We start from the raw sequence: 22,196 nt of genomic DNA on the forward strand, positions 1-22,196 counted from the left end.
CCCTGTGGGAGGTTTGGTTCTGGATTATGTGGGGCCCCTGTGGGAGGTTTGGTTCTGGATTTTGTGGGGTCCCTGTGGGAGGTTTGGTTCTGGATTATGTGGGGCCCCTGTGGGAGGTTTGGTTCTGGATTATGTGGGGCCCCTGTGGGAGGTTTGGTTCTGGATTATGTGGGGCCTCTGTGGGAGGTTTGGTTCTGGATTATGTGGGCCCCTCTGGGAGGTTTCGTTCTGGATTTTGTAGGGCCTCTGTGGGAGGTTTGGTTCTGGATTATGTGGGGCACCTGTGGGAGGATTGGTTCTGGATTATGTGGGGCCTCTGTGGGAGGTTTGGTTCTGGATTATGTGGGGCCCCTGTGGGAGGATTGGTTCTGGATTATGTGGGGCCTCTGTGGGAGGTTTGGTTCTGAATTATGTGGGGCCCCTGTGGGAGGTGTGGTTCTGGATTTTGTGGGGCCCCTGTTTGGAGGTTTGGTTCTGGATTATGTGGGGCCTCTGTGGGAGGTTTGGTTCTGGATTATGTGGGGCCCCTGTGGAAGGTGTGGTTCTGGATTATGTGGGGCCCCTGTGGGAGGTTTGGTTCTGGATTATGTGGGGCCTCTGTGGGAGGTTGGGTTCTGGATTATGTGTGACCCCTGTGGGAGGTTTGGTTCTGGATTATGTGGGGCCTCTGTGGGAGGTTTGGTTCTGGATTATGTGTGGCACCTGTAGGAGGATTGGTTCTGGATTATGTGGGGCCTTTGTGGGAGGTTTGGTTCTGGATTATGTGTGGCACCTGTAGGAGGATTGGTTCTGGATTTTGTGGGGCCCCTGTGGGAGGTTTGGTTCTGGATTATGTGGGGCCCCTGTGGGAGGTTTGGTTCTGGATTTTGTGGGGCCCCTGTGGGAGGTTTGGTTCTGGATTATGTGGGGCCTCTGTGGGAGGTTTGGTTCTGGATTTTGTGGGGCCCCTGTGGGAGGTTTGGTTCTGGATTATGTGGGGGCCCTGTGGGAGGTTTGGTTCTGGATTATGTGGGGCCCCTGTGGGAGGTTTGGTTCTGGATTTTGTGGGGGCCCTGTGGGAGGTTTGGTTCTGGATTATGTAGGGTCCCTGTGGGAGGTTTGGTTCTGGGTTTTGTGGGGCCCCTGTGGGAGGTTTGGTTCTGGATTATCTGGGGCCCCTGTGGGAGGTTTGGTTCTGGATTATGTGGGGCCACTGTGGGAGGTTTGGTTCTGGATTATGTGGGGCCCCTGTGGGAGGCTTGGTTCTGGATTATCTGGGGCCCCTGTGGGAGGTTTGGTTCTGGATTTTGTGGGGCCCCTGTGGGAGGTTTGGTTCTGGATTATGTGGGGCCCCTGTGGGAGGTTTGGTTCTGGATTATGTGGGGCCCCTGTGGGAGGTTTGGTTCTGGATTATGTGGGGCCCCTGTGGGAGGTTTGGTTCTGGATTATCTGGGGCCCCTGTGGGAGGTTTGGTTCTGGATTATGTGGGGCCCCTGTGGGAGGTTTGGTTCTGGATTATGTGGGGCCCCTGTGGGAGGTTTGGTTCTGGATTATGTGGGGCCCCTGTGGGAGGTTTGGTTCTGGATTTTGTGGGGCCCCTGTGGGAGGTTTGGTTCTGGATTATGTGGGGTCCCTGTGGGAGGTTTGGTTCTGGATTTTGTGGGGCCCCTGTGGGAGGTTTGGTTCTGGATTATGTGGGGCCCCTGTGGGAGGTTTGGTTCTGGATTATGTGTGGCCCCTGTGGGAGGTTTGGTTCTGGATTTTGTGGGGCCCCTGTGGGAGGTTTGGTTCTGGATTATCTGGGGCCCCTGTGGGAGGTTTGGTTCTGGATTATGTGGGGCCCCTGTGGGAGGTTTGGTTCTGGATTATCTGGGGCCCCTGTGGGAGGTTTGGTTCTGGATTATGTGGGGCCCCTGTGGAAGGTTTGGTTCTGGATTATGTGTGGCCCCTGTGGGAGGTTTGGTTCTGGATTTTGTGGGGCCCCTGTGGGAGGTTTGGTTCTGGATTATCTGGGGCCCCTGTGGGAGGTTTGGTTCTGGATTATCTGGGGCCCCTGTGGGAGGTTTGGTTCTGGATTATCTGGGGCCCCTGTGGGAGGTTTGGTTCTGGATTATCTGGGGCCCCTGTGGGAGGTTTGGTTCTGGATTATGTGGGGCCCCTGTGGGAGGTTTGGTTCTGGATTTTGTGGGGCCCCTGTGGGAGGTTTGGTTCTGGATTATGTGGGGCCCCTGTGGGAGGTTTGGTTCTGGATTTTGTGGGGCCCCTGTGGGAGGTTTGGTTCTGGATTATGTGGGGCCCCTGTGGGAGGTTTGGTTCTGGATTATGTGGGGCCCCTGTGGGAGGTTTGGTTCTGGATTTTGTGGGGCCCCTGTGGGAGGTTTGGTTCTGGATTATGTGGGGCCCCTGTGGGAGGTTTGGTTCTGGATTTTGTGGGGCCCCTGTGGGAGGTTTGGTTCTGGATTATGTGGGGCCCCTGTGGGAGGTTTGGTTCTGGATTTTGTGGGGTCTTTCTTTTCCTTATTTGTATTTTTCTCTTGTTCTTCCCCTCAGTTGAGGCCGGCCTTCCATCCCTCCACCTCGCTGACAGGAGATCTGGGAACCAAAGTGCACACAGCAATTCCTCTTCTCTGGTAAGCTGGTCCTCTGCCGTCACCCTGCTGGATGAGATGCTTTGCTGGTCCTGACAAATGACATCTTCCATGCGGGTAAAGGAAAGAGCCGATAACAGGACCCTAAAAAATGTATTTTCCCAAAAGACAGCAAATGGAAAAACGGGGTCCTCCTACAAGAACAGGAAACTGACTACCAAAAACACTTTTAATTGAAGTCCTTCTCTCAAGCTGGCCAGTCGTGAGGACAGAAGTCCTTCTCTCAGGCTGGCCAGTCATGGTGATGGAAGTCCTTCTCTCAGGCTGGCCAGTCGTGGGGACGGAAGTCCTTCTCTCAGGCTAGTCGGTCATGGTGATGGAAGTCCTTCTCTCAGGCTAGTCGGTCATGGGGACGGCAATTCCTTTTCTCAGGCTGGCCGGTCATGGGGACGGAAGTCCTTCTTTCAGGCTGGACGGTCATGGGGACGGAAGTCCTTCTTTCAGGCTGGACGGTCATGGTGACGGGGCGGAAGTCCTTCTCTCAGGCTAGTCAGTCATGGTGACAGGATGGAAGTCCTTCTCTCAGGCTGGCCGGTCATGGGGACAGAAGTCCTTTTCTCAGGCTGGCCGGTCATGGGGACAGAAATCCTTTTCTCAGGCTGGCCGGTCATGGTGACGGAAGTCCTTCTCTCAGGTTGGCCAGTCATGGGGACAGGACAGAAGTCTTTCTCTCAGGCTGGCCAGTCTTGGTGACAGACCTCCTTCTTTCAGTCATGGTGAGGGGATGAAAGTCCTTCTCTTAAGCTGGCTGGTCATGGGGACAGAAGTCCTTCTCTCAGGCTGGCTGGTCATGGGGACAGAAGTCCTTCTCTCAGGCTGGCCAGTCATGGTGACAGACCTCCTTCTTTTAGTCATGGTGACGGGATGGAAGTCCATGTCTCAGGTTGGCCAGTCATGGTGACGGAAGTCCTTCTCTCAGGTTGGCCAGTCATGGTGACGGAAGTCCTTTTTCTTAATATTGGGGAGCAGTACAGACATTGTTCCATAGTGCTGGTGTCCCAGGATCTGGAGGGGGGGGGGGGGGGGGGTGGTCAATGAAGAACATTCTGTATGTGATTTGGGGATTCAAGGTATATGATGTCTTCCATATATGAGAAGAACAAATTCCTCCTGACATATCTCTCTACCCGCAGCTCCTGCTCTCTCCATCGTCTTTGTACTGCGATGATCTGACCGATGCGGAGAAGGTTTTGGCTGAATGTCAGCAGGAGAAGCCGATTTCTTTCCTCCAATGCTTGACGCAGGATCAGCTTCTCCTCTGCCAGAAGGTGGGGGAGGGGGTGTACGGTGAAGTCTTTCGAACGCTGCGGGGCGACGATCTGGTGGCTCTAAAGGTTAGTACAGATGAAGAGGTATGGAGGTCAAATCTATAGGGAGACTATAGTGGAAGGTATCTAGAGGGGGAATATGGAGAAGAATATTTATAGTGTAAGGACCTACCTAACCTCAGTGATACAGGGAGGTATGTAGAGCGTAATGCTTACCATCCTGTACAATCTCCTGTGATAGGAGGAACTACCTAACCTCTACAATCTGACTGTACACTCTCCTATGATAGGAGGACCTACCTAACCTCTACAATTTGACTGTACACTATCCTGTGATAGGAGGACCTACCTAACCTCTACAATCTGACTATACACTCTCCTGTGATAGGAGGACCTACCTAACCTCTACAATCTGACTATACAATCTCCTGTGATAGGAGGACCTACCTAACCTCTACAATCTGACTATACACTCTCCTGTGATAGGAGGACCTACCTAACCTCTACAATCTGACTGTACACTCTCCTGTGATAGGAGGAACTACCTAACCTCTACAATCTGACTGTACACTCTCCTGTGATAGGAGGACCTACCTAACCTCTACAATCTGACTGTACACTCTCCTGTGATAGGAGGACCTACCTAACCTCTACAATCTGACTGTACACTCTCCTGTGATAGGAGGACCTACCTAACCTCTACAATCTGACTGTACACTCTCCTGTGATAGGAGGACCTACCTAATCTCTACAATCTGACTATACACTCTCCTGTGATAGGAGGACCTACCTAACCTCTACAATCTGACTGTACACTCTCCTGTGATAGGAGGACCTACCTAACCTCTACAATCTGACTATACACTCTCCTGTGATAGGAGGACCTACCTAACCTCTACAATCTGACTGTAAACTCTCCTGTGATAGGAGGACCTACCTAACCTCTACAATCTGACTATACACTCTCCTGTGATAGGAGGACCTACCTAACCTCTACAATCTGACTGTAAACTCTCCTGTGATAGGAGGACCTACCTAACCTCTACAATCTGACTGTACACTCTCCTGTGATAGGAGGACCTACCTAACCTCTACAATCTGACTGTACACTCTCCTGTGATAGGAGGACCTACCTAACCTCTACAATCTGACTGTACACTCTCCTGTGATAGGAGGACCTACCTAACCTCTATTCAGGCAGGACCTGGCAGTTATTGTAGATCTGAAGAAGATTGTAGTCTGTGTCTGGTGAGATTGGTTGCCATCTCTGAAACCTCCAGGACCCCCAGGTTCTTTCCTCCACACCGGAGGCCATACTCTACATGTGGCCCGTCACATGACTCTTCCAATCAGGTCTATCTGTCAGTTTTTCAGGCACACCTGATTGGATGGTGCATTCATCTCTATAGGCTGCTCCCGCAGTGGGCGGGAAGTGGAGGAGGCCGCTCGCGCAGGGGACAGGCAGTGCTGACCATTTTGTCAGTGTGTTGGGGCTGTGTACCCACTTCTGCAGGGTAATCAAAGTTTGACATCTTCATCTACTTCCACACATGCACACAGTGGGGGGCGGATGAAGATGCAGTACGGGTGTCGGTGCTCATCTGAGCGAGGTCTAAGCCAAGATTGTAGACCTGCACAAGGCTGGAATGGGCTACAAGACCATCAGCAAGAAGCTTGGTGAGAAGGAGACAACTGTTGGAGCGATTATTTGTAAATGGAAGAAATACAAAATAACCATCAATCGTCCTCGGTCTGGAGCTCCATGGAAGATTTCTCCTCATGGGGTGAGGATGGTCATGAGAAAAGTGAAGGATCAGCCCAGAACTACACGGGAGGAGCTTGTGAAGGATCTCAAGGCAGTTGGGACCACAGTCACCAAACAAACCATTGGTAACACAATACACCGCCATGGATTGAAATCCTGCAGCCCCCGCAAGGTCCTCCTCCTCAGGAAGACACATGGACAGTCATAAAATATATATGGACCAAAGTGCCAAAAGATTGTTAGTGAAAATATAAGTATAAATAACCTCATACATATGTTAGTATCATGGATAACACATTTATCACACGATTAGAGCAGCTGCAGTGTAAAATTGATGTGAACAATTAGTAAATGATAAAAAATATACTGTGCTAAGTGCTACATACAACAATATATATATATATATGAAAGCAATCAATAAAGACCGTCCCCGGTGAGAAAGTGCTCGTCCTTAAGGAACAGTGTTGAGGATCTCATACAGAGCTGTGACTTGAGTTATAGATAAGAGAATTCTATGCTTCTTATGTGGGAGCCCCCCTAGTAGATGTACCCCTCACCTTTAGGATTGGACCAACTATCGCTAAGGTCAAGTGCCTGTGTGGGGCGACCCCTGTAGATATCCTCTGGACCGATGGTTGGTTATGGGAAATGTTCCTCATGTGAATAGATACAATAGAAGAGCTTCATTGCGCAGTACCGTTTAAAAAGAACTTTTATTCCAAAAACTTAAAAGAAGGTATTCAACTCACATGTGTGAGTGCCCGATATCCTGGCACCTGGAGTGAACAGCAGGTAAAAAGTGGTCCGTGAAATCGGCCTGGTCGATTCATGCAGCTGCTAACGCGGTGGAGGCTCGATTTCCGGGTTTGGACGTGTGGGCAGAAGTGTGTCACAATGACGCGACTCAACCTCGATGCATTTCGGCCTATCAGATTGGCCGTCCTCAAGAAGTTACAATTCCACCATTTTAGTTGAGGGCATAAATACCCTCAACATAGGTCACATGTTTAACAATCTAAAGCTTTGCATCTACAAGTGATATAAACAAACAATTTTCATTATAACCATCATGTTCTACACCCGAGGGGGGCAGGGAGATGAAAACTTAAAAATAAAATGATAGATAAGTCCCATCACGTTGGTGTGATGGGAATAATTTATAATAATCTACTTTTTCAGGAGCAGAACTGCTCGGTCCTGGTGGTGGTGTTTTTCTCAGGGATGTGACTCTTTGTTTTTCCTTGCAGATAATACCCATCGAGGGGTCCCAGAAGGTTAACGGAGAACCCCAGAAAAGCTTTGCAGAAATTCTTCCAGAAATCATCATCTCAAAGTAAGTAGGAAGTTCGGAAAAAACCCCTCTGGGGTGGTCACCTACATCACCTCTGTCCTATGAAGGGTTCAGGGTCAGCCCCATCTGAGGGATCACCTACATCACCTCTGTCCTATGAAGGGTTCAAGTTCAGCCCTATCTGAGGGGTCAGCTACATCACCTCTGTCCTATGAAGGGTTCAGGGTCAGTCCTCTCTAAGGGATCACCTCTGTCCTATGAAGGGTTCAGGGTCAGCCCCATCTGAGGGGTCACCTACATCACCTCTGTCCTATGAAGGGTTCAAGGTCAGCCCCATCTGAGGGGTCAGCTACATCACCTCTTTCCTATGAAGGGTTCAAGGTTAGCCCCATCTGAGGGGTCAGCTACATCACCTCTGTCCTATGAAGGGTTCAGGGTCAGTCCTCTCTAAGGGATCACCTCTGTCCTATGAAGGGTTCAGGGTCAGCCCCATCTGAGGGGTCACCTACATCACCTCTGTCCTATGAAAGGTTCAGGGTTAGTCCTCTCTGAGGGGTCACCTACATCACCTCTGTCCTATGAAGGGTTCAGGGTCAGTCCCCTCTGGGGGGGGGGTCACCTCTGTCCTATGAAGGGTTCGGGGTCCGTCCCATCTGAGGGGTCACCTACATCACCTCTGTCCTATGAAGGGTTCAGGGTCAGCCCCATCTGGGGGAGGGGTCACCTCTGTCCTATGAAGGGCTCAGGGTCAGTCCCCTCTGGGGGGGAGGGGTCAACTACATGCACAATGTGTTATGTCCTCATGTTTCTCTGGTCCTATGAATGTTCGGTTTCATGCATCCTGGAATGTACTACGTTGTATACGGGCACGAAATCCGTATAGAAGATGAATACTAAAAGGAGAAAAACATTGAGGAACACAGGCCCCACCTTCTGTGTTTATTATCATGCTCTCCGTACTGCTGGATACAAAACTGAGGCATGCTGGGAGTAGGAGGGGTCATCTTGGGCCAGCGTCCAGCCATCTTGTAGGTGGCAATTTAACCCAGAAGTGAGATTTCCTGTGTCCCCCAAAGTAAGGACGTTAGGGCAACCGTATCCCTAAGTGGTGCAATGGTTGCACTGAGCACTGCGGTGTGCGGGTATGGTGAGCCCTCCGGTGTGTGGGTATGGTGAGCCCTCCGGTGTGCGGGTATGGTGAGCCCTCCGGTGTGCGGGTATGGTGAGCCCTCCGGTGTGCGGGTATGGTGAGCCCTCCGGTGTGCGGGTATGGTGAGCCCTCCGGTGTGCGGGTATGGTGAGCACTGCGGTTTGCCGGTATGGTGAGCACTGCAGTTTGCCCGGTATGGTGAGCCCTCTGGTGTGCCGGTATGGTGAGCCCTCTGGTGTGCCCTTATGGTGAGCCCTCTGGTGTGCCCTTATGAAGAGCCCTCCAGTGTGCCGGTATGGTGAGCCCTCCGGTGTGCCCTTATGGTGAGCCCTCCGGTGTGCCCTTATGGTGAGCCCTCCGGTGTGCCGGTATGGTGAGCCCTCCGGTGTGCCGGTATGGTGAGCCCTCCGGTATGCAGGTATGGGGAGCCCTCCAGTGTGCCGGTACTAATGGAGGTGTGATTATGGTTCTAGACGCACAATGCATGGTATTCTCTCCATTAGAATGATTAGAATGGCTTCCTCTGGCTATTCCCTCCACACATTTCTCTTGTGATATAACCAGGATAGTATATGATTTCCATGGTCACATTGGGATGAATTGGGAGGAAGAGCACCTGTCATATCATATTTGGTGGCCGGGAACTCTATGGTGGACCCTGAGTGTTGCTTTGTGTTTTCTCTGCAGAGAGCTAAGCTTACTGAGTGGAGGAGAGAATAATCGGACCAGCGGATTCATAAATCTTCACTCGTGAGTAATAACCGTTCTGTGTGGTATATACTGCTCCTCGTATATGGCCTCAGTCCAAATACTCGTCTATTGCTGGATTCCCATACTCTGTTTTTCCAGATTATCTTCATCTTCCCCCTTTTTGTTCCCAATTACTTACCACTAATACCATCACTACTAATCCAGAGACCTTTCGTGTTCTTTGGTCATTTCTAATCATCTTCTTACCTTCCAAGTGACGTGGAGATTCCTCTATACACTATGCGTAATCCATGTCTCCTGCGCTAATAATCGCACTTTTCAGCCCTTTGGTATAATGTATCTTGGTGCAGCCCTGTTTCCCGAGTAAAACCGATATGACCACCGTCCTCACATCCTTGGCTCCACAGGCAGACTTGTGTGTCCATGGGCGTTCCATTTATTTATGGTACTTTGCATAGTCAAAACAATAGCGCTTGGTAGCTTCACAATCGGCCAACCAAGCTCAGGCAAACAGGAGGAGTTATACAAATCTCAACCAATGAACAATGACTAGGGAAGTGTATGGGCGTGTCTGTGCAGGGGCAGTGTGTATGATTTCCCGCCCCCTGTCCTTGTAAGCCATGCTCTTCAGCTAGACAAAGAAAGCCACATGTCTGGCCTTAGAACGCTGTCCCCAACCAAAACGCGCTCAAAGACTCCCGTTTTTACCATTGGCGTGAATCCTTATTCTGCATTGTTCAGAGAACAACACATACCCGGATTATTCTACCATTCCTGTAGATGGGAGATTATCTGAAGAGACATGTCATGGTCCCTCCATGTGCTGATCAGACACAGAGACACACAAGCGTACTTCCCTCCATAACCGATAATGTCTTTGCAGAGTGAACTTACCCCCCCCCCCCCCCCAGACGATCGTCTGTGCATTGCACAGGGGCTCCTCGCTGGCAGACATATCCCCACTCTGCAAACACTTCTCTGCAAACTCAGGAAGCTTTTCAGTACCAAAACAGGACTCAACTGCCATCAGTCTGACCCAGTCAGCTCTTTAGAGCGGGCTGCAGCAGAACTGACACTGGGAGACACTATGACAAAACATATTAAATACAACTTAATAAAATTTCCACAACACAAGTCCCTCTCCTTCTCTACCATTACTGGTTACCTTCCAAGTCCCTCTCCTCTCCTGGTTACCTTCCAAGTATCTTTCCTTGTCTACCATGCCTGATGTCCTTCTCCTCTTCTACCATTCCTGGTTACCTTCCAAGTCCCTCTCCTCTTCTGCTTACTTTCCAAGTATCTTTCCTTGTCTACCATGCCTGATTGCTTTCAAGTCCTTCTCCTCTTCTACCATTCCTGGTTACCTTCCAAGTCCCTCTCCTGTTCTATTGTTCCTGATTACCTTCCAAGTCCCTCTCCTCTCCTGGTTACTTTCCAAGTATCTTTCCTTGTCTACCATGCCTGATTGCTTTCAAGTCCTTCTCCTCTTCTACCATTCCTGGTTACCTTCCAAGTCCCTCTCCTGTTCTATTGTTCCTGATTACCTTCCAAGTCCCTCTCCTGTTCTATTGTTCCTGATTACCTTCCAAGTCTCTCTCTTCTTCTAAAATTCTTCTACTGATCCTATTCACCTTTCATGTCCCTCTCCTCCTCTTCTGCCATTCCTTGTTACTTTCCATCCACCATTGTTCTGCCAATCTCAGTGACCTTCCATGTATGTCCCTCTCCTGTTTGTTTTTTGGTCACCTTCCATTTATCATTCTTTACTGCTGACCCAGTTAATTTGTATGTCCTCATCCTTGTCTGCTTTTCCTGGTTACCTTTTATCTGCCATCCTTCTTTTATTGATACAACATACCTTTCTTATCCAATTCCTCTTCTGGTCCCAGTTGTCTTCCATGCCCCGGCTGCACACCTGCTGGACCCAGTTGTCTTCCATGCCCCGGCTCCACACCTGCTGGACCCAGTTGTCTTCCATGCCAGGGCTCCACATCTCCTGGTCCCAGTTGTCTTCCATGCCCCGGCTCCACACCCGCTGGACCCAGTTGTCTTCCATGCCCCGGCTCCACATCTCCTGGACCCAGTAGTCTTCCATGCCCCAGCTCCACATCTGCTGGTCCCAGTTGTCTTCCATGCCAGGGCTCCACATCTGCTGGTCCCAGTTGTCTTCCATGCCCCGGCTCCACACCTGCTGGTCCCAGTTGTCTTCCATGCCCCGGCTCCACACCTGCTGGTCCCAGTTGTCTTCCATGCCCCGGCTCCACATCTGCTGGTCCCAGTTGTCTTCCATGCCCCGGCTCCACATCTGCTGGTCCCAGTTGTCTTCCATGCCCCGGTCCACACCTGCTGGTCCCAGTTGTCTTCCATGCCCCGGCTCCCCTTCTGACAACCCTCATACTGCTGTTTTATCCATTTCTTTCCTTTGTATTTGTGACCCCCATACATCCTTGTCTCCCAGCTTCTGTCATATTCCTCCTGCAGGGCTTATTGTGTGAAGGGGTCTTATCCTCCGGAGCTCCTTGCAGCCTGGGATGAATTTGCTGAAGATAAAGGCACAGAGAATGAGCGTCCAGGTGAGAGGAGAGCAGATTTGGCCACGCCTTTTTTATTGTGAATTTTGAATAAATGTTTATTGAAAAATGTTATTTACATACAAAAGAATATAAAAAGAAAGGGACCTCAGTCCTCCCCCTCTCAACCCTTCATATCTGTTCCTGGGTCCCCAAACAGCGGGAACCTCAGCCCCCCAACCCTCCTCGTCTGTTCCTGGGTCCCCAAACAGCGGGAACCTCAGTCCCCCCCAACCCTTCACGTCTGTTCCTGGGTCCCCAAACAGCGGGAACCTCAGTCCCCCCAACCCTTCACGTCTGTTCCTGGGTCCCCAAACAGCGGGAACCTTAGTCCCCCCCCAACCCTCCTCGTCTGTTCCTGGGCCCCCAAACAGCAGGAACCTCAGTCCCCCCCAACCCTTCACGTCTGTTCCTGGGTCCCCAAACAGCGGGAACCTTAGTCCCCCCCCCAACCCTCCTCGTCTGTTCCTGGGCCCCCAAACAGCAGGAACCTCAGCCCCCCCAACCCTCCTCATCTGTTCCTGGGCCCCCAAACAGCGGGAACCTCAGTCCCCCCCCAACCCTCCTCATCTGTTCCTGGGCCCCCAAACAGCGGGAACCTCAGCCCCCCCAACCCTCCTCATCTGTTCCTGGGCCCCCAAACAGCGGGAACCTCAGCCCCCCCAACCCTCCTCATCTGTTCCTGGGCCCCCAAACAGCGGGAACCTTAGTCCCCCCCAACCCTTCACATCTGTTCCTGGGCCCCCAAACAGCGGGAACCTCAGTCCCCCCCCCCCAACCCTTCACGTCTGTTTCTGGGTCCCCAAACAGCGGGAACCTCAGTCCCCCCCAACCCTCCTCATCTGTTTCTGGGTCCCCAAACAGCGGGAACCTCAGTCCCCCCAACCATTCACATCTGTTCCTGGGTCCCCAAACAGCGGGAACCTCAGTCCCCCCCAACCCTCCTCATCTGTTCCTGGGTCCCCAAACAGCGGGAACCTCAGTCCCCCCCAACCCTTCACGTCTGTTCCTGGGTCCCCAAACAGCGGGAACCTCAGTCCCCCCCAACCCTCCTCATCTGTTTCTGGGTCCCCAAACAGCGGGAACCTCAGTCCCCCCAACCCTTCACATCTGTTCCTGGGTCCCCAAACAGCGGGAACCTCAATCCCCCCCAACCCTCCTCATCTGTTTCTGGGTCCCCAAACAGCGGAAACCTCAGCCCCCCCCAACCCTCCTCATCTGTTCCTGGGCCCCCAAACAGCGGGAACCTCAGTCCCCCCCCAACCCTCCTCGTCTTTTATTGGGTCCCCAAATAGCGGGAACCTCGGTCCCCCCCCAACCCTCCTCATCTGTTCCTGGGTCCCCAAACAGCGGGAACCTCAGTCCCCCCAACCCTTCACGTCTGTTCCTGGGTCCCCAAACAGCGGGAACCTCAGTCCCCCCAACCCTCATCTGTTCCTGGGTCCCCAAACAGCGGGAACCTCAGTCCCCCCCCAACCCTCCTTGTCTGTTCCTGGGCCCCCAAACAGCGGGAACCTCTGCCCCCCCCCAACCGTCCCCGTCTGTTCCTGGGTCCCCAAACACTGGGACCCTCCGTCCCCCCCAACCCTTCACGTCTGTTCCTGGGTCCCCAAACAGCACGAACCTCAGTCCCCCCAACCCTCCCCGTCTGTTCCTGGGTCCCCAAACAGCGGGATTCTCAGTCCCCCCCCAACCCTACTCGTCTGTTCCTGGGTCCCCAAACAGCGGGAACTTCAGCCCCCCCCATCCCTTCACGTCTGTTCCTGGGTCCCCAAACAGCAGGAACCTCGGTCCCCCCAGCCCTCCTCATCTGTTCCTGGGTCCCCAAACAGCAGGAACCTCAGTCCCCCCCCAACCCTCCTCATCTGTTCCTGGGTCCCCAAACAGCAGGAACCTCAGTCCCCCCCCAACCCTCCTCATCTGTTCCTGGGTCCCCAAACAGCAGGAACCTCAGTCCCCCCCCAACCCTCCTCATCTGTTCCTGGGTCCCAAACAGTGGGAACCTCAGTCCCCCCCAACCCTCCTCATCTGTTCCTGGGTCCCCAAACAGCAGGAACCTCAGTCCCCCCAACCCTCCTCATCTGTTCCTGGGCCCCCAAACAGCGGGAACCTTAGTCCCCCCCCAACCCTCCTCGTCTGTTCCTGGGTCCCCAAACAGCGGGAAACTCAGTCCCCCCAACCCTTTATGTCTGTTCCTGGGTCCCCAAACGACGGGAGTCATCTATCCAGACTTCATTTTCTGACTACAGTTCCACTTGAAGTTATTTTTGTCATTTATTTATTGGGGAAATTAGCGACTTCTTAGAGTCCATCTTTACAATCCACCTCTGAATGCCCCCCAATATCAGACAACGGGGGGACTTCAGAGCTGATTTCAGGGAGCCCCCCGAGGAGGGTCCTATACAAGGCTGTCAGGGGTAAGCCGGGACTTCCTCCAGTCATAGGAACCTCCATTGGGATGAAGAGTTTTATGGGTTACACTTTAATATCCCATGAGAAGATGGAGACTTCCGTTCTCGGGAGGATATTTTATTATATGAGTCGCAGCGTCTGATTGGTCCGTGTGATTTGTTCTGTCAGATTTGTTTGGTGAAGAGCAGCTCTTCATGATTCTGGAGTTCGAATTTGGTGGAGACGACCTGGAGAGAATGAGTTCTAAGGTGAGTGACTTTACCTCTCATGTGGAGGGGGCAGGAAAAGCACCAAAAAACTGATAGAAAACCTTCCCCTCCCCCAGCTCCCATCTGTGTCCGCCTCTCGCAGCATTCTTCACCAGGTGACCGCGGCTTTGGCAGTGGCTGAAGAAGAACTTCGGTTTGAACACCGGTAAGTGTGTACCACCAGCTTGGGAAGTGATGTGTGCTCTGAGACGTTAGTAATGTATCCGCGTTCCCTCCATAGGGACTTACACTGGGGGAATCTCCTCATCGAGAAGTGTTCTGCCCGGACGCTCCCTGCCTCTCTACAGGGCAAGATCTTCCACATCCCCAGTGCCGGAGTGCAGGTGAAAATCATCGACTACACCCTCTCTCGTCTGGATAAAGGTGAGAACGTAGCCCTTTATTTTTATTGCACCCTCTTCCAAATGTATTGAGACCTTGCACCCTCACCCTTTGAATTCACTGAAAGACTTCATAGTCTTCTTCCTCCAGAATGTCCCAGAAGACTTTCCTGCCCCACAGTGTCCTGGGAGACCTCACACCCCCTCCCCCAAAGTGTCCCAATGACTTCCCTGCCCAAAAGTGTTTTGGGAGATCTCACACCCCCTGTTCCAGAGTGCCCTGGGAGACCTAATAACCTCCTTCCCCTAGGCTATTACTGGAGACTTCACAACCATCGCCCCAATTGTCCTGGGGAACCTCACACCCCAGTTCTTGGTTTACTGGAAAACCTTGCACCTCTTCCTCCAGTCTCCTAGGAGCTCTTTCAATCCTCCCTCCAGACTGTCCCTAGAGCCGACCTTGCGCCCCCTTCCTTCTGGACTGTCCCTAGGAGCCGACCTTGGGCCCCCTTCCCTCCAGACAGTCCTTAGGAGCCGACCTTGGGCCCCCTTCCCTCCACACTGTCCCTGGGAGCCGACCTTGGGCCCCCTTCCCTTCACACTGTCCCTGGGAGCCGACCTTGGGCCCCCTTCCCTTCACACTGTCCCTGGGAGCCGACCTTGGGCCCCCTTCCCTCCACACTGTCCCTGGGAGCCAACCTTGGGCCCCCTTCCCTCCACACTGTCCCTGGGAGCCGACCTTGGGCCCCCTTCCCTCCACACTGTCCCTGGGAGCCGACCTTGGGCCCCCTTCCCTCCACACTGTCCCTGGGAGCCAACCTTGGGCCCCCTTCCCTCCACACTGTCCCTGGGAGCCGACCTTGGGCCCCCTTCCCTCCACACTGTCCCTGGGAGCCGACCTTGGGCCCCCTTCCCTCCACACTGTCCCTGGGAGCCGACCTTGGGCCCCCTTCCCTCCACACTGTCCCTGGGAGCCGACCTTGGGCCCCCTTCCCTCCACACTGTCCCTGAGAGCCGACCTTGCGCCCCCTTCCCTCGGGCGTGTCCCCGGGAGCCGACCTTGCGCCCCCTTCCCTCGGGCGTGTCCCCGGGAGCCGACCTTGCGCCCCCTTCCCTCGGGCGTGTCCCCGGGAGCTGACCTCGCGGTCCCTTCCCTCCAAAGTGTCCGGCTCCTATCTCCTGTATCCCAGTTTGTCTTGTAAAAGCTTATCTTAATATCTGTTTCAGATGGACTTACTGTGTTCTGTGATTTGTCTATGGATGAGGACCTGTTCCTGGGGGAGGGGGATCTGCAGTTTGATGTCTATCGGAAGATGCGGGAGGAGAACCAGTAAGTTCATTCCACATCTGCCAAGCCACATTACCGATCTGTCTGGTTTCTTAGGGTCATGTCCGCCTCCATTCACTGTCTACTTGACGAGATCATTTTAGCCCGAGGCCTCATTTCAGCCTGTAGGTGGTCATAGATGGGTGACTGGGAACTGTCAAGGCATTGCCGAGGGTCATAGAACGTGGTGGTAGATATGCATGGGGACTGTGGAAAGTGACTTCATTACCTTGTCAGGGATGGTAGAGAACTTTGCCGTGTCCTGTAGAGTTATCTTTGGGGTCCTTGCCCATGTTGAGGAAAGGTAGGTTAGAGTAGAGTGCAGCCTATAGAGGGGGATATTCTATCCTTCTTATTAGATAGATAGATATTCTATCTATTCTTCCTGGGTGATTGCTGTGAATTGTAAGCAATTTTCAGGTACTGTAATGAGCAGATGCATGGGAGCCCTGCAGATGCATAGCGGGGGTCTCCTGAGGCCCTGCAGATGCATGGGGGGGGGTCTCCTGAGGCCCTGCAGATGCATGGGGGGGTCTCCTGAGGCCCTGCAGATGCATGGGGGGGGTCTCCTGAGGCCCTGCAGATGCATGGGGGGGGTCTCCTGAGGCCCTGCAGATGCATGGGGGGGGTCTCCTGAGGCCCTGCAGATGCATGGGGGGGGTCTCCTGAGGCCCTGCAGATGCATGGGGGGGGTCTCCTGAGGCCCTGCAGATGCATAGGGGGGGGGGGGTCTCCTGAGGCCCTGCAGATGCATGGGGGGGGGGGTCTCCTGAGGCCCTGCAGATGCATAGGGGGGGTTGCCCGAGGCCCTGCAGGTGCATGGGGGGGGGGTTGCCCGAGGCCCTGCAGATGTTTGGGGGGGTCGCCTGAAGCCCTGCAGATGTTGGGGGGGTCGTCTGAAGCCCTGCAGATGTTGGGGGGGTCGTCTGAAGCCCTGCAGATGTTGGGGGGGTCGTCTGAAGCCCTGCAGATGTTGGGGGGGTCGTCTGAAGCCCTGCAGATGTTGGGGGGGTCGTCTGAAGCCCTGCAGATGTTGGGGGGGTCGTCTGAAGCCCTGCAGATGTTTGGGGGGGGTCGTCTGAAGCCCTGCAGATGTTTGGGGGGGGTCGTCTGAAGCCCTGCAGATGTTTGGGGGGGGTCGCCTAAGGCCCTGCAGATGGGTGTGGTGGTGGTGGTACTGCTGCTGAGGTTTGTAAAGGGTTTCAGTCAGTTGGCCTGGACTATGAGAAATGATTGTAGGGAGGTCAGGGTGGGTTCGGGTTGGCCTAATGGGGGGTATTGTGTTAGGACCACATGTGTAACTACTGATTGCACAGAGTGGCTGCAGGTTGCTGATAGCAGTGGCGTGCCTTTAGGGGGGTGCAGACAGCGGCTGGAGGGTTGCTTGGGCCATAGACTGCAGCGTTTCCAGGGACAGTTTTATGCATCAAACTCATTTTTCGATGGGCATTAAAAATAGAGGGGGGTGGTTTCTTCTCTCCAACTACATTGCGGTGTGCCGGCCTCCCTGTGGTCTTCCATGGACGGAGTCTGTAAAGTTCCCTTCTAACCGGTGCCGTGTTTTTGGTCTTTCCAGGAACAGCTGGTCCTTGTATAAACCTCACTCCAATGTTCTGTGGCTCCATTATCTGTCTGACAAACTTCTGAATGAAGTGCGTTACGTGAGGAAGCCGGCGTCCTATCAGAAGGAGCTGCGCAAACTGCGTGATTTCAGAAGAGAAGTGCGTCAGTTCAACTCCGCCGCCGACATCCTCCAAAGGAGCAAACTCTTCAACTGACTCTGAATATTCTGCAGAGGAAGACTCTCCAGGGACACTCGGTGGGACTGGACACCCAATATCTGCCATCTGCTGATTTTAGATGGAAAGAGAATACCAGAATTTAAAAAAAAAAGACATTCTGATATGAACTCTCAGTTTTATAGTTTTTATTTTTGGGGCTTTTATTAATAAAATTTTATTATCTCTCATAATTGCTATAAGGACCCTGAATATAAATAAAGAGATATCTTATTGCTTCTTGTCTTTGTTCTATTGCCCTCTATGAGTTAGAGGAGAACTCCGCAGAGAATGGCAGGAAAGTGAGCCGTGTCATCGAGGTGCCACCAATCTCTGAGAACATCCAGGAATAAGATTGTATGGACCACAACATGGACCTCAGGGCTGAAAACACAGAGAACCATTTCTGGATTTATTCCGAGGGGTTTGTGGGTTACACTAACTGTTGTCCGCTCTGATTGATCTCCTCCCACTGAAGGGGGCGGCCCCTCCCCCCGATCAGCGCTCTCCACCATTGGCTGATCAGGAGTCGGTCAGTTGCTGGTTTTCCACACACGTCCCACAGAAGCCGGCCAGACCAACATAAACTTGGGCTGAATATCTGCTGTTTTTTTTTTTTTTAACTAGCAAATGTCTCCCGACATCCAGCCAATGTGTACCCGGCTTTAGGATTGGCAGTGGTCTTCCTCAGAGGATATTGGGTTACAGGCAGAGCTCCCAGCGGGTATAAAGGTGCTCCATAGTAATGGGGTATCAAACATTCAACTTTTCCTATAATGGGGTGACAAGACCAAGCTCAGAACAACATGACCGGAAGGGGGGGGGGGCAGGGCATCTTATTCAAGACAATGGGGCGATCCGCAGTGATGACAGGCCAGGGAATTCAAAGGAATGAGACCTAGGATAATAGAAGGATGAATGGAGACACAAGGCCCAGGAAAACGGAAGGATGAGTGAAGCAGGATGGGGGACAATGGAATCACGGGTCAGGATCGTAAAAGGATAGGCAGTGGGGCCGGCCCAGGACAGTAAATCAAAGCGCACACCAGGCCTGGTGATTAGAGAGACAAGGAAAGGTATGAGGGAGCGATGAATAGAGACACCAGACTGGGATATTGGAGGGGGAAGGGGAGACCCTAAGCCTGGGATATTGGGGGGGTGAAGGGAAGACCCCTGGCCTGGGATATTGGATGGGGAAGAGATTGGAGGGGAAAAGGGAGACCCCAAGCCTGAGATATTGGAGGGGGAAGGGAAGACCCCTGGCCTGGGATATTGGATGGGGAAGATATTGGAGGGGAAAAGGGAGACTCCAAGCCTGGGATATTGGAGGGGAGACCCCAAGCCTGGGATATAGGAGGGGAAAGGGGAGACCCCCAAGCCTGGGATATTGGAGGGGGATGGGGAGACCCCAAGCCTGGGAAATTAAAGGGGAAACTCCAAGCCTGGGATATTGGTGGGTGAAAGGAAGACCCCTGGTCTGGGATATTGGAGGGGGAAGGGGACTCCCCAAGCCTGGGATATTGGAGGGGGAAGGGGAGACCCCAAGCCTGGGATATTGGAGGGGGAAGGGGAGACCCCAAACCTGGGATATTAAAGGGGGAAGGGGAGACCCCAAGCCTGGGATATTAGAGGGGAGACCCCAAGCCTGGGTTATTGGGGGGGTGAAGGGAAGACCCCTGGTCTGGGATATTGGAGGGGGAAGGGGAGACCCAAGCCTGGGATATTGGGGGGTGAAGGAAAGACCCCTGGCCTGGGATATTGGGGGGTAAAGGGGAGACCCCCGAGCCTGGGATATTGGGGGGGAGGGAAAACCCCAGGCCTGTGATATTGGGGTGAAACCCCAGGCCTGGGATAATGGAGGGGAAAAGGGGGGAGACCCCAGGTTTGGGATAATGGAGGGGGGAAGGGGAGACCCCTGGCCTGGGATAATAGAGCAATGAATTAAAACACTTTATGTTTTTAAAGTTTAGGTTCAAAAGAGATATTGCCACCACATACTGATGGGCCCTGCAAGTTGGCTGTAGACATAAAATTCAGAATGAATGTGTAGGCACTCAATGCTGAATCCCCAACTCCTGTAGTGTGGGAGCCTCTAGTAATGTCCTTTATTCAGAGGGAACTGCAGCAGTCAACCAGCAAGATGGAAATCTAGGCAGACCAATAAGCTACCTCAGAGTAATCTGCTGGCCATCCATCGGGTATCCTGACTACCATTTGTAATCTGTGTAAAGACACCTCTGAGAAGTAGAGCGACTGTACATCTGTGGGGCCTCAAGTTAAAGACATCATCGGGGCCCACATGTATTTTCTGACTCCACCATTCATGAAATAAGACCAGCTTACTACAGTGTAGCTCAGGAGGCCAAGAATTCCTCAAAGGGTCTAAAGGTTACTATGGAGGAATGATGATGGTAGTTGCTGGTGTTCAGACAGTAATGGGCCTCCACCTGGAATATTGATAGGTAGCTCTCTACAGGAGGAGTCCATTGTATTTAGCTGATTCTGCAAATCACCAAAGTAAGGTTCCTGTTGTCGGCTGCTAAGTCCTATAATCTCATAATGTGGTAATGAATATAGTAAAGTCATTTCACTTCAAACATCTCATCTCCTTATGTCATCGCGGCGCTCACACCCCAAACAGGCGCGGCTGTTATTACATACCGCAGGAGAACGGACGTTCTTTCCATCAACTCTCTGTGGACTTGTCCTTACATGGTCTGTGATCAATGGCTGAAAATGCCACATTTTTATAATTGATTTCTTGATCAAAGTATCTTGTGACCTCTTTGATGATGAAATGACGTTTAGAATAGAATTGTTTTTACGGTTAAAAACATGAACTAATCTTTTATTCTAGTTTTCTAATAATACTTTGACCATTTGGACTGGGAATTCTCACTCCATAAGGAGATCTTACTATAGAAGAATTTCTTTGTGTTTCTATGATATCATTTACTAGTAAAATATTCCACCAAAAAGTGGATGCTCAAGGACACAGTGATGGCCGGAGACATTCTGTTCATCAAAAAGTTGAAGTGGACATCTTATCTCCCTCATACCTGGCCAGAGGACGGCAATGGCCTCATATGATTAAGAATGAAATAACTGGTGCTCTTGCCACAAATATTAAGGAATCCCAGTCTTGGATAAATGACAGGAGCTGCACAAGTCAGCTACATATCGGAGGAGGAAGGGAGTCCATGGCAGGGACTAGACAAGAAGCGAGCCAATGTACTCTCTTGAAACCTGGACTGGGGTGCCTCAGACATGAAAGAAGTGGATTGGTTTGACCTGCTAATCTGGATGAGTGGACCCCCTGCAGTCACTTCCTCACCTAGGCAGAGGGCTAACACTCATCTATTAACCATCAGGAACATAGTGATGAAGTGCACTACTAGACGGGGGTCTGATGGAACCTCTGAAGTCATCAACAAAAAAGAGCCAATTCTCTTGATTTGTGAGAGGAACACCCCATGAAGAAAAACATTATTAGAATATTTCTCCAAAGTTCCATCAGTGACTTTTGTAAAAGATCCCCATGGAACTGAAAATGATAAACTCACACTAATTCTATTTTATATCAGATTATTTTCTGTCATCCCACTCCTTATCATCCTCCTTCATTATCAATATTTAAGGTCTCCTAGTGAAGTATCTGGTTGAAACCCATTTAAAAGGTTTAGTACCAAAATCTGGGCTTGCTGCCATGCAGGACTAAGGAAATGATTCTATAAACCTCAATCCAAACTGATGAACGGAGACATCCCATGATTGGCCTGCTTGAGAAATCTCATATCCAATCCAGACACTAATGAAAGTGCTTTACACTTTGTTTTCTGTACTCGGCTTATTAAAGCTGAAGTTTACTGATTGAAAAAAAAAAGAGAGAGATTGGTATCAGAAACAACTTCCATAAATGACAAATGTCCCTTGTGCTGATTGCTGCTCTGTTCCGGGAAATCTTCCATCCTCTGCCCCCTGGATGCCCCCCCCCCCCAGCTGTGATCTTCCGGTTCTGGGGGGGGGGCTGAATCTTGAAATCTTCCATCCTCTGCCCCCTGGATGCCCCCCCCCCCCCCAGCTGTGATCTTCCAGTTCTGGGGGGGGGGGGCTGAATCTTGAAACCTTCCATCCTCTGCCCCCTGGATGCCCCCCCCAGCTGTGATCTTCCAGTTCTGGGGGGGGGGGGGGGGGCTGAATCTTGAAACCTTCCATCCTCTGCCCCCTGGATGCCCCCCCCAGCTGTGATCTTCCAGTTCTGGGTGGGGGGGGGGGCTGAATCTTGAAACCTTCCATCCTCTGCCCCCTGGATGCCCCCCCCAGCTGTGATCTTCCGGTTCTGGGGGGGCTGAATCTTGAAATCTTCCATCCTCTGCCCCCTGGATGCCCCCATAGATGTGATGTTACGGTGCTGGGGGGGGGGGTGAATCTTGAAATCTTCCATCCTCTGCCCCCTGGATGCCAGTGTGCTGGGGGGTGAATCTTGAAATCTTCCATCCTAGGCCCCCACAGCTGTGATCTTCCAGTGCTGGGGGGGGGGTGAATCTTAAAATCTTCCATCCTCTGCCCCCTGGATGCCAGTGCTGGGGGGTGAATCTTGAAATCTTCTATTCTATGCCCCCACAGCTGTGATCTTTAAGTGCTGGGGGGGGGGGGTGAATGTGAATCTTGAACTTTTCCATCCATAGACTTCAATGGATCAAAAGCA

The 22,196-nt window shown here is 52.2% G+C and overlaps 1 protein-coding gene across 1 annotated transcript in view; it reads left to right on the forward strand.

Annotated features, from left to right (window-relative positions):
• HASPIN (histone H3 associated protein kinase) overlaps positions 1-17,724 on the forward strand; it is a gene marked incomplete in the record, with an annotated part of 41,829 nt that extends 24,105 nt beyond the window's left edge. The window contains 10 exon segments of the mRNA XM_073632617.1: positions 2,530-2,609; positions 3,761-3,961; positions 6,908-6,993; positions 8,789-8,851; positions 11,294-11,385; positions 13,963-14,042; positions 14,120-14,208; positions 14,284-14,426; positions 15,611-15,713; positions 17,287-17,724. Of these exon segments, the coding sequence (XP_073488718.1) occupies positions 2,530-2,609; positions 3,761-3,961; positions 6,908-6,993; positions 8,789-8,851; positions 11,294-11,385; positions 13,963-14,042; positions 14,120-14,208; positions 14,284-14,426; positions 15,611-15,713; positions 17,287-17,488 (1,139 nt within the window).
• Between the last annotated feature and the right edge of the window lie 4,472 nt (positions 17,725-22,196).

Source organism: Aquarana catesbeiana, linkage group LG05 (genome assembly GCF_042186555.1).
Source record: "Aquarana catesbeiana isolate 2022-GZ linkage group LG05, ASM4218655v1, whole genome shotgun sequence".
Taxonomy (NCBI): Eukaryota; Metazoa; Chordata; class Amphibia; order Anura; family Ranidae; genus Aquarana; species Aquarana catesbeiana.